The sequence below is a fragment of the Neltuma alba genome, unplaced genomic scaffold (assembly GCF_004799145.2).
Source record: "Neltuma alba isolate B1F8T4 unplaced genomic scaffold, ASM479914v2 tig00011274_pilon, whole genome shotgun sequence".
NCBI lineage: Eukaryota > Viridiplantae > Streptophyta > Magnoliopsida > Fabales > Fabaceae > Neltuma > Neltuma alba.
Window position 1 is genome coordinate 473,639 of NW_021635984.1, and position 17,148 is coordinate 490,786.

General features: G+C 30.3%; 1 protein-coding gene across 1 annotated transcript; it reads right to left on the reverse strand.

Annotated features, from left to right (window-relative positions):
- Window positions 1-10,678: 10,678 nt before the first annotated feature.
- On the reverse strand, window positions 10,679-14,590 carry LOC114763311 (patatin-like protein 1). Its single transcript, XM_028952935.1, has 7 exons — window positions 14,432-14,590; window positions 13,849-14,027; window positions 13,529-13,703; window positions 12,989-13,135; window positions 12,121-12,408; window positions 11,101-11,276; window positions 10,679-11,007 (listed from the first exon to the last, which is right to left on the reverse strand). The coding sequence occupies exons 1-7, from the start codon at window positions 14,549-14,551 to the stop codon at window positions 10,950-10,952; spliced, it is 1,143 nt and encodes a 380-aa protein (XP_028808768.1). The 5' UTR covers window positions 14,552-14,590; the 3' UTR covers window positions 10,679-10,949.
- Window positions 14,591-17,148: the final 2,558 nt, after the last annotated feature.

The window sequence follows — 17,148 nt, forward strand, 5'->3', positions numbered from 1 at the left end:
GTAAGTAGTGATTAATTTTTTAGTTCTTATTGTTCAAAAGCTAGTGGAGGCACGAAAAGTCCCACGCTTAGTAAATGGACACACGTAGTCAACAATTCAAGGAATATCTAGTTAAAAATAAGGCAAAAATGATCCTTGAGCATGAAAAAGATTTAAAAAAAAAAACCCTTGTTAGGAGATCCTAGTAGTAGGGCTCCATTGCACCAAAAGAAAAACCAGTCAAAGGCTTAAGGGGTATTCAGATGAAATCAAAACTATAGTTTTAAAAATACTTTAAAAGTATACGAAATAAATAAGTAGAAGAAATTATCTTGATTTATGAAAATTTGTTTTTAAAAAATACCTTTCATACTATCCAAACACCCCGCTGTATTGGTTAGGGCAAATTAATTAAGTTCCTAGTAAGAGGATTTTGATAACAATGATCAGAAAAACAAATCTCCAATTTTTTTTTGGTCGAAATTATAGTGGATTCGATGAAAATAACATTTTCTTGGGTTCTTTAAAAGGAGCAGAATCATAATCCAATCATGGATACTAAAATCTTAAAACTGGGTGATGCCTCATAGTTTAAAGCTTGGAGTAATGCAGTGTATCTTAGTTTTTTGTTCATTAAAAATAGTACTCCTTCGGTCCTAAATATATGACCCTTGTATACACTATATAAAGGTCTTATATTTAGAACCGAATGAGTAATTAATTTTTCCCACCATTAACACTCAACATAACACTACCTATTGTCCTTAATATGAAAGTTAGTTAACTGATTTGATTAGATTGAGGAAACTAGTTAAATTAGCTATTTCTAATAAATAAGTATTATCTTTCTTAAAATATTCTTACTAATCAAGTGTATTGGTTAGACTAGCATTATTACAAAGACTATCTTTTTTATAAAAAAAAAAAAACAGAGAAATGTGAGAAACAAAGTAGATTAGAGTTTTGTATTTAAAACCAAAATAAAAATTAAACAAGCTCTTATATTAAAAACAGGAGGTAGTATCTCATTTTAAGGTCAACACTTAAATAGGTACTTATGAATTTTGACTGATAAATGTAAATTTTGATGCATCTTTCCTACGTCCTATCACCCAAAAAAATGCTTTACAATAATTTTGGTAAACAAAAGGTTAAAGGGACCTATTGATTAGGGCGCAACTGTGAGAATGTGTAAAAAAGATGCATTAAAAATTGCATTAGACATTCACAGCGTCTTATATAATGTATAACTTAGTTCACTTGCTCTGGTTTTGCATATTTTTCTTACATTTTTTCAGATGCGATTTAAACACAATATCCTTTTATTTTAAAAGAAGTAAAATGTAAATAAAATACACGTTTTAATATAATTTTTAAGTTTCCATTTTAAAAATATGATTTAAGTAAACATAAAAATAGTAAAAATATATGTATGAAAATAGTGAAATATAATATAAACTATATATTCAAATTAAATCCTAACAAATAATGAAGAATGTGAGGCTAGATATCCCTCTAAAAAATGCAAAGGGTCCGCACACCATAATGTATAAAAAGAAACAAAAATACATATAAAATCCACCCAAAAGCAAAAGTGAAAATTCTCAAATCACTTGTCGGAAAGCAAGAATCAAATCCGACCTTTGTGGTTGATCAATCTATTTATAAAAAAAAAAGGTGTTGAATAAGCAAATACAGATTCGGACCCAAAAGAATGCGGCGCGGGCTGTCTCCAGTCTCCACTAAGCTAATGATCCATCTCCCTCCACTTCGCTCAACGAAGTCGTTGAGAGACAGGAGGCACGCAGTGAGGCCTAGCAGGGGAGCCTAGGACGACGCTAAAGGCCTGTTTGGTTTGAGGAGAGGGAGGGGTAGGGAAGAGTAGGGGAGGTTTCATCCTCATCTTATTTGATTTGATTAAAAAAGAGGGGAGGGGAGGGTATTTAATGATTCCTTATTTGGTTCAAGGAGGGGAGGGGAGAGATAGTAATAATCAATTTACCATTTTACCCTTGCATATTAGTTTATGTTTTTTATTGATATATTATATAAATTAATTTACATCTTAATTTAAATCATATAATTTAATAAAAATTTAGTCTTATTATGTTAATATGTTTATTAAAAAATTGGTACAGTAATTTTTTATTCTAATTAATATAATAATATATTTAAAATAATCAAATTAACAAATTTTATATGCTCTAAGAAAAATGAAATTTTATTTTCTTTAGGCTATCTTTTTTTCCAGCTTTAAAATATATTTAATAAATAATATATTTATAAAAAACAATTAATTTTATAATATTATAATTTTTTATTTAAATAATTTTTTATTTTTAAATAATTTTTATAATATATTTTTAATTATAATAATGTATATATTTTTTATTTTTTTACTTAGGATAATATATTTTTTATTTGAAATAAATATTATAATAATATATTTTATGGGTAGAAGTGGAATATTAAAAAACTATAAAGGCATAATGGTCCAAAATTTTGGCTCCTCTCTAAAAACCCCCAATTTGAAGGGGAGCCAAAATGGGGGGAGGGAGGGAGGGAGCGAGGGGACATTTTAGCTCCCCTCCCCTCCAAAATTTTTAGGGAAAAAGACAGAAAAATGCACCTTTAACTCCATAATCCCCAAAACGTCCGTCCAATTCCACAAATCTCATTTTGGTACCATGAGACCAAATTGGGATTATTATGTGAAAGGAAAAGACCACATTGCCCTTCATTTTAAATATTATTTTTAAAATATCACAGCCCCTACTGGCCGGCCGGTCACCGGACCTCCGGCGGCGGCGGTCACCGGACCTCCGGCGACCAGCCGACAATTGGTCACCGGAGCTCCGTCGGTCGGATTTTTTTTTTTTTTGAAAATTTTTACAACTTCAATATAACAGTTAACAACTTTTGTAATGCTATTAACAACTTCAGTATAGCAATTAACAACAGCTTTTCTGGGAAATTCAACAAACTCCGGCGATCGGAAACAATTATTTTGAAAATTTTTACAACTTCAATATAACCGTTAACAACTTTTGTAATGCCATTCACAACTTCAATATAGCAATTAACAACAGGTTTTCTGGGAAATTCAATAAACTCCGGCGACCGGAAACAATTTTTTTGAAAATTTTTACAATTTCAATATACGGTTAACAACTTTTGTACTGCTATTAACAACTTCAATATAGCAATTAACAACAACAAACTCAGGCGACCGGAAACAATTTTTTTGAAAATTTTTACAACTTTAATATAACGGTTAACAACTTTTGTAAGCCTATTAACAACTTCAGTATAGCGGTTAACAATAGGTTTTTGAGTTTGTTAAAGGCATTACTGAAGTTATAAAAATGTCACTTTTTGAATTTAAAAACTTATTGTTAACTGCTATATCAAAGTTGTTAACCGTTATATTGGAGTTGTAAAAATTTTCAAAAAAACGTAATTGTTAACGTTATACTGAAGTTAAAAATTTTTACAACTCCAATATAACGGTTAACAACTTTTATAATGCTATTAACAACTTCAATATAGCAATTAACAAAAAGTTTTCTGGGAAATTCAACAAACTCCGGCGACCGGAAATAATTTTTTTGAAAATTTTTACAACTTCAATATAGCGGTTAACAACTTTTGTAAGCCTATTAACAACTTCAGTATAGCGGTTAACAACAGGTTTTTGAGTTTGTTAAAAGTATTACTGAAGTTATAAAAATGTCACTTTTTGAATTTAAAAACTTATTGTTAACTGCTATATCAAAGTTGTTAACCGTTATATTGGAATTGTAAAAATTTTCAAAAAAACATAATTGTTAACATTATACTGAAGTTGAAAATTTTTACAACTTTAATATAACGGTTAACAACTTTTATAATGCTATTAACAACTTCAATATAGCAATTAGCAACAAGTTTTCTGGGAAATTCAACAAACTCTGGCGACCGAAAATAATTTTTTTGAAAATTTTTACAACTTCAATATAGCGGTTAACAACTTTTGTAACCCTATTAACAACTTCAGTATAGTGGTTAACAACAGATTTTTTTGAAAAATTATATAACTCAAAAACCTGTTGTTAACCGCTATACTGAAATTGTTAATAGGGTTACAAAAGTTGTTAACCGTTATACTGAAGTTGTAAAAATTTTCAAAAAAATTGTTTTCGGTCGCCGGAGTTTGTTGAATTTCCCAGAAAAGCTGTTGTTAATTGCTATACTGAAGTTGTTAATAGCAGTACAAAAGTTGTTAACGGTTATATTGAAGTTGTAAAAATTTTCAAAAAAATTGTTTCCAGTCGCCGGAGTTTATTGAATTTCCCAGAAAACCTGTTGTTAATTGCTATATTGAAGTTGTGAATGACATTACAAAAGTTGTTAACGGTTATATTGAAGTTGTAAAAGTTTTCAAAATAATTGTTTCCGGTCGCCGGAGTTTGTTGAATTTCCCAGAAAAGCTGTTGTTAATTGCTATACTGAAGTTGTTAATAGCATTACAAAAGTTGTTAACTGTTATATTGAAGTTGTAAAAATTTTCAAAAAAAAAAATCCGACCGACGGAGCTCCAGTGACCAATTGTCGGCTGGTCGCCGGAGCTCCGGTGACCGCCGCCGCCGCCGGAGGTCCGGTGACCGGCCGGCCAGTAGGGGCTGTGATATTTTAAAAATAATATTTAAAATGAAGGGTAATGTGGTCTTTTCCTTTCACATAATAATCCCAATTTGGTCTCATGGTACCAAAATGGGATTTGTGGAATTGGGCGGACGTTTTTGGCTTTTGAAGTTAAAGGTGCATTTTTCTGTCTTTTTCCCAAATTTTTAACTAAATGAGGGGAGGGGTTCATCTCCCCTCCCTTCCCCTCCAACCAAACAAACCCTAAGTTAATTTAATTAAGGTGTATTTTATTTTACAAATAAAAATTTAAAAAACAGTATTAATTAAATTAAAATTAATTATGATAGGATTAAAGAAAAGATTTAATGAGTTTGATTTAAAAAAATTAAACAGTGGGATTTTAAAATTTTAATAAAAAGAAGATATAAGATAAATGAGGAATAAAAGTTAATTAAAAATTTCCAACCCCATTTTTTTAATTTTTTAAAATGAGCACATTAAAATTTTTTTACCCCTCCATTTCCCTTATACCAAATAGACCCTAAGGCTTTGTTTGGTTCAATAAAATGGAGGGGATGGGAGTAGTCAAGAGTAGAAGTGAGGAGAGGTTATCAGTGTTGTTTGGTTGGAGGGAAAGGAAAGAAAGGAAAGATTTTTTTGTTTGATTCAAAATGAAAGAAAAGGAGAACTAATTATAAATTGACAAATATGTCTTTTTTTATTTATATTTTTTATTATTTTATTATGATATTTATATCAATTATTATTTTTTAATTTACGAATATAAAAAAATGTTACCTCACATGTATAAAATATTTACATATCTAAAAAAAAATATATCATAAAAAAATTATATTATCATTATCAAATATATGTATCATAAAAATATTTTTAAATTTACTAATATAAAAATATCTTCACCCATATTGTCTAATTAGATGATTTTGAATTTATTAGAGCCTTACCATCATAAAGAAATTGTAAAATATTGAATTTTTTTAGTTTAAATATATATAAATATCATGTGTTTTGCTAAACTAAAAAATAATGAACTGCATAATTAACATTAAAAGCATCAAAAATCACCAAAGCGTTAGCAAACTATTATGACATCAAAATCACTAAATATTAAAAGTCCCTAAATGATTGTCAAACTAAATATTTGCTAAGTCAATTTCCTAAGTCATTCATAGTTTCTCTAATCAAATCCTTCAGTCCAACAAGAGGATATCCAGCAAATGTCCTTAATAGCCTATCATTACCCATGGGAGCTTTATAGATCTTGGCAATATAGATAGTTGCAACACTCTATTCTTTAAACATATCTCATACTTGCTTGCCTGAAAATTAAGGTATCTTGATTGATATTATTATCAAATGCTTCAAAATGCTTTATGTTAACATTATAATACGAAGCAACATGATATCAATAAAGTCCTGCAGTAGTATGAGTTCCTTCCCCTGATGCTGTATCATTGCCATACAAGATCACAATCTTGTTATAGTTGGGGAAAGAAATATTTTTTCAATTTGCAACCCCAGGCTTTGACTATAAAGGGCAAAATTCAAAAAAAAAAGTTAATATTAATGAATAAATTCTATATTTAGATTAATTAGAATTCTCCAAAATAAATGTAAAGGTAAACTAACCTCAATAAATTGATCCCAAACTTCTGCCTTCTGTAATTGGGTTGATGGCTTCTAAGTGAATCCATTTAATTCATATTTAAAAATATCATAAATTTCATAGAAATTTTTTTAAAAAATGTTTTCTTCCTATTTTTAATTTTCTCTTTATCTATTTTAATATTAAGCAAAGTACTCATCTCTTTCATAAATTTCTCACATATAGTGGTTGTGAATGTGCCATTTACTTTATTGTCACAATTATATTGTTTCATGAAAGCATCGACAAGATAATCATCCATAGTTCTTATCCAATTCAAACTTACTTATTGTTATTTGATTTTGGCAACATTCTATTACGAAAGCAACAAAACAATATGGGAAACAAAAGTCAGCATAATATAAAACTTAAAAGCAACAAGTTTGAAATTTCAAATATGATATATATGTCTAACTTCAAAATTATTATAATATAGGCAAACTTAAAAGCAACAAGTCTTAAAATTCAAATACAATATATGGAATTCCAACTCCAGAGTTGTTAGGTAGCAAACTTTAAAACATCAAATATGAAACTTTTAATAAACTTGAAGCAACAAGTTTATCCAAGCACAAATTTCAAATTAATTAGGGTACATTATCATCACGTGTCATTAGCCTATTTTGATAATCTATCCACATCTTATTTGCAATAATATCTCTAATCAATTGTCCTTAAGCAGCCTCCTTATTCTCACCCTTTCATTCACGATTATTAATATGACAGTCAAATTGAGTTGCAAGTTCACGATCTACTTCTTTTATGAGATCCTTATTAGGATCTATACTCATTAAGTAGTCATGGAGAATGCAACGTGCTCCAATGATAAGTGTTTGAGCTTTCACTCCATTAGTAGGCTTAGATGAATTAGCTAAAATAAAATGTCAAATCTTTTTTTTAAAACACCAAAAACCTCTTTCAATTGTATTATGTAGTTATGAATGTCACAAGTTAAACAATTCTTTATAATTTTGGGGTAAATTTCTTTCTGACTATTCTTTCAAATGATAATGAACTCTTCCACTAGTTAGCATGAAACCAATATCTACAAGGTAGTACTTACCTTTAGGAATTTTCACCTTATCCTTTTGTGTTATTGTATTTTTCATAATCCTAAAGTCAGATAGTAGGCCTTTCTATCCGGTGAGAATGTAAGTGAATTTTAAATCAAACGAGCAAGCTACTAAGACATTTGTATTGGAAAGTTTTTCCTGCTATGATACTGAGGAGTATCTTTAGTAGATACCTCCATACATATATGTGTCTCATCTATGGCACCAATACAATCTTAAAAAAGAAGAAGATAAAACCTGTCATTTGTATGGATTTCAGCAAGAATTTTTGTCCCATCAGGTTTGTACAATAAATTTATCGCATACTTCAATAATGATAAGGGGATGATAATTAATTGTCTCAGCAGATACTACTCGATTGTTTGCTTTATGGCTTAGTCTGTAAAGAGTTTTTGTCACTTGTTTTTCCATAGGAGCCAATCTTGTAGGTTTTAACCCCCTCTCTTTCTAGTAAGGCAGAGTCATATAAATGATATTGTGACTTTTTTCATTTGTACTTAATTGACTCATTATTTCTTCATGCATTCTTTCCTTTTCTAAGCTCATATTATAACTTATTTTTCTTTTGCGACACCTCTTTTAGATAACAAGGTAGACAAAAACACATATGAGTGGTGCTTGGCGTAAATCTAACCATCAACACAAGACTAAATTATTTTGAAATCCTGATTCCATCTAACAAATCATGTTGACATGTATCTAATTAATAAAGACCACTTGAGACATAACAAATATATTATAGATAATCATTGATCAAAATAAAATACCGATCAAAGAAGTATATTATAGTGTTTAGCATATTATATAAATTATAAAACACACGTACTTAATTAGATTTAAAAATGAAATTGAATTAACATAGGTATATAAGGACATGCATATCATCAAATGTAGTGGTTGATAACATCATTCTAATGTTTCTTAGTAACTTCAACTCATATAAACCAATAAAGAATAACCTTATACATAATAAATGAATCAAAAATAGTAATAATACTAATCAGATAAACGAAGTGGGGGATCTGACAAGAGGAAAATATGGCGAAGAAATAAAGTACGTAGGGAAAAAGAGAATTAAGATATAAAATGCTAGATTTTTTGTTGCATCTGATGCCACAAAAGTTTTGGTCGTTCTTCAAGATATACCATTTTAGTTTTCATTTAAAATTAGAAATAGTGGTTGTTACGTGACACTGACCATTGTTTCTTATTTATCAACACCTTTAGTTATTGATGACTTGGATTGCTTTTTTAAAAGTCAATAATTTGGGGAGAAGACAAAGCCGACACGAAAAAAAAATAATGACATCGTATACTATTGGAGACTAGGACTATATGAAAAATATCCACCTAAAGACAAAGGATTCGCATAACCATATACACTCTCATACTCAATATTATGGGTAACCAAATGGCTTTTAATGACTAAGAACTCTGAAGCTTACCTGAGTGAAGACGTGAGTAGCTATAGGAGCAATTGGCAGTGGCGATACAGAGCAGGTGATGACAGTGGATGGAGTAGAGCCAACCAAGTCAAAGATCGGAAGAAGAATAGTAACTGAAATAGTTTAAAAAAAAGTTTTTACCGAAAATAATAAACTTGAAATATTTAAAAACTAACTAATATGAGTAATTTAGTCAAGGTGAGACATAATATTTTTCTCTCTATCAAAAAATACCAAATTTGAAGGGACGACTAAAAAACAAAATTTTTTTCCTTCCCTTCCTGCCATTCTTTGGAACTAAACACAATTTCTCATCTCCTCTCTTCTAAAACCTTACAACCAAACAGTGCATAAGTGTAGTAGAGGACCAACGCGGCCGAATAAAAAAAGACAGCAAGCAAAGCATTGGGCTACTGGGCTTCCTGCGATCAGTGTTTCTTCATCCCCAAAAAACTTCTTGGACCCAAATCAGTTACGAGTGATTGGGATATCAATATCAATATTATATTTATATTTGCACCAAAGAAAATTACTCATAGTCCCGAATAAAAAGATTTAAGTACAAATAGGTTTCTTGAATTTTATTTAGTAAAAATAGATCCAAATGAATTTAATATTTACAAAAAAATTTTAAGGTTGACTTGTAAATAATGTAACTTGGCTTATAAATATAAAAGTTTTACTTATAAATATTAATTCGCGGGATCCATTAATATTAAATAAAATTTAGAGACCTATTCTCTTTTTTTTTTTTTGGGCAAAAGCTTTAGAGACCTGTTCATATCTAACTTTTTACATAAGACCTATATATAACTTTCCCTATATTTTTTAGTTGTTGGGTGGACATGATTCTAAGAGGACCCCAGTATTACTCACAAGTCTCTTATGAGAAATATTCATCTGATTCTTAATATAGGATCTAATTCTTGAGTTAGTTTTAATTCTAAATATAAGAGCCATTTCTCATATTTATTAATTTTCTTTAAATTACCCCTATGGATACTCCCTCAACCATAATCAAGTAGAAAAGGAAGAGGGGGTATTAAGAAAAATATGTCACTTTTCTTATAATTAACTAACTTACCTAACTTCTTGAATTTAATCAAATTAGTTAAATGTGTCTTATATTAAGGACCGGAGGAGTAATTCCTTTTTTTTTTTTTTGCCTCATCTACATTTAGTTTCCTTAATTTCTCAATCTATCATTGGCGATTAGGAGAGAGCTCCATCATCAAAATTTTTGGGAAGAATGATCAAGGTGGGATTTCAACTCAATAGTAATTGGTCTCTCCAAATACTTCCTCTAGTTCTTAATATAGTTAGATAAGTAATTTAAACAGATTAAAAAAAGTAGTTAATTTGGTTAATAGTAACAAAAATGTGTTGATTTTCCTAAATCATCCTCTTTAATTATGTATACTAAAACTATCAACTAGTAAAAACCCTTACTATCAATAGGGAAATTTGAGAGATAAAATGAATTGAGGTTTGATATTTAGAATCAAATTCAATATCTAATTAGTTTTTATATTAAGGACTGGAGGTAGTAATTTATAGCGATTGGATTTTTGGTGCATTTTGACTCACAATTAGTGTCATGCAACATATTAATATCAGAATAGCTTAAGTAAATGACTAGACTTAAGGAATTCATAACTCATCATTTTATAACCAATTCCATAAAACTAAGTTATGAACAACTGAAAAAGTGCCAAATTTACAACTCATTTACATGTGACTGATTAAAATTTATAACTTGTATCTTGGAAAAATAACAAGCAGGCTTGAGAGAGATTAACAATTTTCTTCAATGCAATAGTATTGCAAAATTAACTTTTTTCCATAAATATATTGTGATGCCTGCAAAAACGCAAATAACACTTGCCACATGACAAACAACATATGAATTTTCCATACAATATACTCGAAATGTTTACTTTCTTTCATGTAATTCCAACAATTAAAATCACATATTGACGTCAAAGTACGCAACCAAATTAAATATAATCAACAAGAAGAAGAATAAAAGTGACAATTCGTAGTAAGCTCGACGTACATGTAGAGATCGATTAATGTTTCAACAACAACACACTTCTATAGCTTTAGTTCAACATTTATTATTGGGACGATTGATATATAAAGCCATTTTCACTTCTAAGGTCATGCGATACACTTTGTTAGCCGTTCTTGCTTCTCCTTATAGAGAAACTCAGCCACCCTGCACACGACCCACAAAATTAACGGCAAAATTGAGAGAGAGATAGAGAGATAGATACATACAGAGAGAGAGAGAGAGAGATAGAGTACATACTCTTTGAGGGCTTCTGTATTTGTAGGGCCATCGGGTACTTCCTTGAATTCGAAAGTTGCTAAGTCCAAACTTGTTACCCTTTGCTCTAATATTTGATTTGCCAATTCTTCAAGGTTCTTCATGTTTTTGTCAGAGCCATCATCCATTTTAGCCATTTCTCCACTTAACTTGTCGGTCTGCATTCGTCGCAATTCAAATAAGAAACATTAGAAGGCCTCATGTTCGAACTAGTCGTGGGATTTGCCCTAATCCTATAAAGGTAAAACCTTAATTCATTTTAATTTTTTCCTCAATTTTTTATTTCCCTCAATATTATTCGTATTAATTGCACATATTAAAGAAAAATTTCATCGACAAGAGATAGTTTCAATGCAAATGACTAAAAGGGACATCTTAATAGTTTAGTTTAAGCTAAGTGTATGCATCTTAATTATTTCCTTATCAATAAAAAGAATTAACATTACAATATGTACTACTTCCAATCATTAATAGAAAAACTAGATAAAAAAATTGTGGATATTAGGGAAATTAATTATGTTTTTTTATTTGCTAAGCACAAGCATCTTCCTAAGTACCATCAGTATTAAATGTGGACACTTCTCCTAACAGGAATTCAAACACTAATTCGCTATATTGTAGGGAACTAGTCTGTTCTGCTAGATCCTACCTCTATTGGTTAAAATTAATTAAGTTAGTTATAACAAATGGATCATGATTTCCCCAAACTAATATATTTAATTATGTGTATTGGAATTACTCCTTAATTGGGAGCCCTTGATATATGTGATTAATATGGACACTTTATTTGGGCAAAAATTTAAAACTTTGGGAGGCAAAATGCATCTAGGTCTTATATTTAGAACCCAATTGAACCCCTTATTAAGCTCTTATATTTAAGACTGGAAGTAGTAATATATATGCACCAATAATATACTACGTTCGGTTTTAATTATAAGACCTCATTTGTATATTATAAATGAGGTCTTATAATTAGGACCATGGGTAGTATTAATAATGTACCTGAATTCTGAGATAGTTATTTGAACCAAGGGCTTGGAAAACAGAGGCAAGGTGATAATCAACCAAGTCCTGACTTCCATCAAGTGTTAATTCAGTGATAGGACCACTTGCCCATGCAAGACTTCCCCAGTTAGCAGCAGCTCTGGCATCATAATCTTTGTTTGGCTTCTGAAATCCAGTTCCTAATGATAGCAAATATATTTTTGAATAATCATTTGGCTCCACTTGTAAGCATTCTGTGTTCCTCTTCTTCTTTTGCTCTATGATCTCACTTATTGAAATCAAAGCCTGCCAATAGACAAATATTTAATACTGATTTCATTATATCAACACACACACACACACGCGCTAGTTGGAGTTGTTAAAAGGGCTGAGTTAAATGAGCCACGCTACTACAAAATATATAATTTCCCTCAATATCTACATCTGTTTTTTTTTTATTAAATAAACATAATAACTATAAGAGGTGACATTTTTAAAATTTGAAGTTGGGTTACATTTGCATGTATAAAAACAGATCATAGAAAAGAGATTCCACAATTGAGCAAGCCTTTTATAGGTTCATATATGACACATTAATCTGGTGAGTTAGAAAGCGACACGCGGCATACCATGTGGGTTAAACAAGCCGGTTCAGTACTTAACTAACCAAAAAGTAAATAAATAAATAATCTCTCTCTCTCCCTCTCTCTCCCTCTCTCTCCCTCTCACACACACACACACACGTATATATCTTTCAATACTATATTCAGCTTTCAACATTTAATTTTCTAACATCTACCACAAAAATTAAAAAGAAAAAGAAAAAGAAAATCTTTTTTGTACAATACACAAAAACCATTTTTACAAACAAAAAAGAAATAATTACCGGATTATTTGCTATAACGCCGCCATCAATCAAATTGAATTCTTTGCCATCGTTGGAAAAATAATGTGGAGGAAGATACGTTGGTGCAGCTGAAGTCCCAACACAAATATCTGAGAGCTTGGCATCAATAGAGGGCATTGTTCCCAGCTACCACCATGAAAAAACACAAATTAATTACCAAGGATCTAGTGTTAATTATTGTCAAGACTACTGTTCATTCTTCGAATAATGACTTCTTTGACCATAATAATTTTGAATTAAAGAAATATAATATAGCTCTCCCTTTTGAGGGATCAATCTTTAACTACCAATTAACAACATCATTGTAAAGTAAAATTTATAAACAGCTGTATACTATTTATAAGCTAGTTAACGTAACACGAGGGCACGAATCTATATTTTACAATATTAAAGTTCCTACAAGTCTATCCTCATTTCGTAAACTATCAAATTATTATTAAATTAAAGAGTATGAAGGAATTGGGTATTATATACATAAGAGTAAAGAAATAATGCATGTGCAAATTAAATAATTAATACCTTGAAGCTTGAGAAAATAACAGGTCGGACTTGCTTCATGTCGAAGGTCGGAATTACAACATTGGTCAATGTCTCGTGCAGCTTTGTTCCCTGCAATTTGTTTCTACTGGTCTCACGTAAATACTTACCATCGTACTTGGGTTTATTGAAAAAGGTTTCGATTTTTCTTGTCCAGCTGTGACATCATAGATGGACAAATCATTGTTAAAAAAAAAATTAAAAGAGAGAGAAAGAGATTACTTGACAATTGTCTGCATAAGTTAAAGATTACTATTTGAAAAATTATACTATTTTTGTAAGATTGTTATGTGTTTTCGTACCTTGGTTCTGGAAAAATACGTTTGGCTTCGTTTTTGTAGAAATCTACAATATCTTGAGCGGTGAATTTAGGACGTTGACTTTTGTCTGGTGTTGCAAGTAGGGCTGTGATAAGTCCACCGGTGCTGGTTCCGCCGATCACATCAAAATAGTCTGCAATTCTTGCATTTTCATCGAATATCTGCCCTCAGAAGCACCAAAAATGAAGAAACCCTAATGATTAGTTTCTAATATTTTAACTTCAAAAATCATGAGATTTTGAGTCAGCAAGAGCCTAATTCAATAAAAAGGTAATGATGAAAATCTTACCACCTTGTGAATTGTAAATCTATTCTTAAAATGAATTCTTAGAGTGTGTTTGGAAAAGGAACTAGCTTCCAATATATTTTTCTACCTTTAGGGTTCAGGGATTAGAAAACATCGTGATTTGGGAGGTGACAAGACACCATCAAACATATAATCTCTTATTGAATTATGCGGTGTAAAAAAATAATATTTATTGATGAGAAATATATTTAAAAAATGATAAGAAATGGCCTATATTATTGATAAAATGAAGAATTAATTCAAATAATTGAACCAAACCTGAAGCTGTTCCTCAAGGTATCGCAGAATAATTGCTGGGATGATGCCCCTAACACCACCTCCATCGATACTGAGAATAGTAACAACCTTTCCATAAGCAGAAGGAGGTAGCTTTGACATGAAGATATGATGAAGAAGATGAAACTCACAGAAAATTAGTCTAATGCTTGATGAGATAACAGCTAATTAATTGGCTTGTTTATATATATATATATATATATATATATAGACACACACGTACACATTCTTCATTCAAGCTTGTGAAGGGTGTATATGATTATTATTAAATCCATGAGACTTGGATAAGTGATAATGACCAAGAACAAGTCTTTGGTCTCTTTAATTATGAAGAAGCCCAAGACATTGTCTCTTGACTTTTGGAATGATAATTTATTTTATTCATATATGCTTAAATATTTAGTATACATTGCTTTTGCTTGTGTGCATGGGCTTTGCTTAAATATAAAGATAAATTAATCGAAATAAATAATGCAACAGCTATTTTTATTTTTGAGCACGTTATAAATTAAAATAATTATGCATAGCAATCCATTAATCGATTAAGATAATAAGAGACTTCGATCATGTAATTGAAACGGATGATATATATCAGCCCACCACTTGAAATCAGTTCTTCCGTACTCAACCAGAAATTATGGCAGTTTACATTATGAGTTTATGACATAGGACATTAAAATTAAAAAAAATACATTATATTATTTTTATATATTAATTCAAACCACCCATGTTCAAATATAAATGATTACCAATTGATCAGTTGGCAACTTGATTGATTAACTATTGGAGTCTTAACTGATCGATGCGTGATAAAGGATCAAATTGAAATGGACAATTCAAATACAATTAGAAACTTAACGTATTGGATCAGCACTACTACTCAACTTGAATGTATTAGATAAGTCAGTAGTGTTTAACAATTACGTTTTTGGAACGGAACTCTCTCTCTCTCTAATTTTAGTTCAATCTTTGCAATTGAATGTTAAAAACTATCACTTGTGAGATTAAAACCTAATATGAAAAATGTTCATTTTCAGCTCTGCCTACGAAATGCTAATGTTTATAATGGATTTACTCTTTACTCATTCAAAAACCTCTCACGTATCATACGTAACCTAATTCTTTTGCTCTGACCTTGCCATACTTATACGGTTTAAATTACCACAGAACTTGTATCGTTGATCATTGCAGCAGAATCAACAATTTAAGCTAGCAATTAAGAAATTTCCAATGAACACATGTATTAACTCTTATCAAATCCTCGATTGCCTCAGTTTTTATTAGAGAAAGAAGTCCCACATCTGGTAATTACTAGCTAGATTAGGCATATATAAAACTTCAGATATACCAAAATAAGGCACTCGATAATCCGTTTTGGTAAAGCAGAAGATTGTTTTTTTAAATACAATTTAAACACAGGTACGCCCACAAACATGTAAACACGGAGCTCAAGTTTGAGATCTTATCCAAGTATGATGAGTCCCGGTACAACACTTGCTCTCCATGTGCCAAAGAAATATTGCCACAAGATTAACAAGAGGTTGACAAATTTATTTTGGGGTGATACATAATATGGACGAGAAAGAAATTTTTCTCAAATAGCAAGAAATATGTCTGCCATATGAGGAAGGAGGATTGCAATCTTGCAATAACAATCCAGATTCAATACTTCAATACGGGGTTAGATGATGACAACAAGATACATAGGATAACAACTGTGATATGACGGCTTTAAATTCCCTGTCTCAAACCTCAAAAGACATTGTTCTTTCTAATGATATCTGGCTTGTTCAAATAGACATTTATAAAAATGATTTTTATCCTAATTATATTTTGCAAACTGAAAATTTGGGGTAAAATTAAATTCAATTAGTGTGATACACTGTTAAGAAAAAGTAAATATAGTATAAACTTGTAGTATATATGGACGATTTTTATCCTAATTATATATTGTTTTAACCAGAGTAGTATGGATGATATGTTGAACAGTTACTTTCAGAAGTTCCAAATCTAAAATAAATTTTTTAAAAAAAGCCGAAAGCTATTTTTTTTAATTAGGTCTTAACGGAGGAGTAATAACTATACGCCGTGTTTTCAGTGCACATAACGGATCTAACTGTTCATGTGAAATGGACGCAGCACCAAATAAATGACAATTTGGGACCAAATTTTCAAGGATTTGCGGCAAATTTAGTATAAATGGATCTATCATAAACCCCAAAATTTTTTTTGGATACCAGCTCTCAAAAGTAAAATTTTTTTGAATCCATTTGCGCCTTGATCCTGAATTCAAAGATCGAATGACGCTTTTATTATAGTCTTGAGTTAAATTATTGCTATCAATATGAATAATCAATCAATTAATAATTAATTATACCTCCTGTGTGACGAGACAATACTGTATATAGATTGTTAAGCAGGATATGATAACAAATAATTGTGAAAAAGTGATATTTATGATATATTCGCTATACAGCTATAACATTCATAAGTCATACAATTCATTTATCATATTATAAAAAAGGCCGTCATAATTTCATGTGTGTGTGTGTGTGTTGGCCAACGAACATAATTTCATATATCATTTTAAATTGTTGAAGCCATTTGGCTTATCTGAGACTTATCACGTTCCTTTCACCAGATGAAGAATGGTATAAAAAAATCATTTCACTTCTTATCTTCGAATAATTTCTGATGGC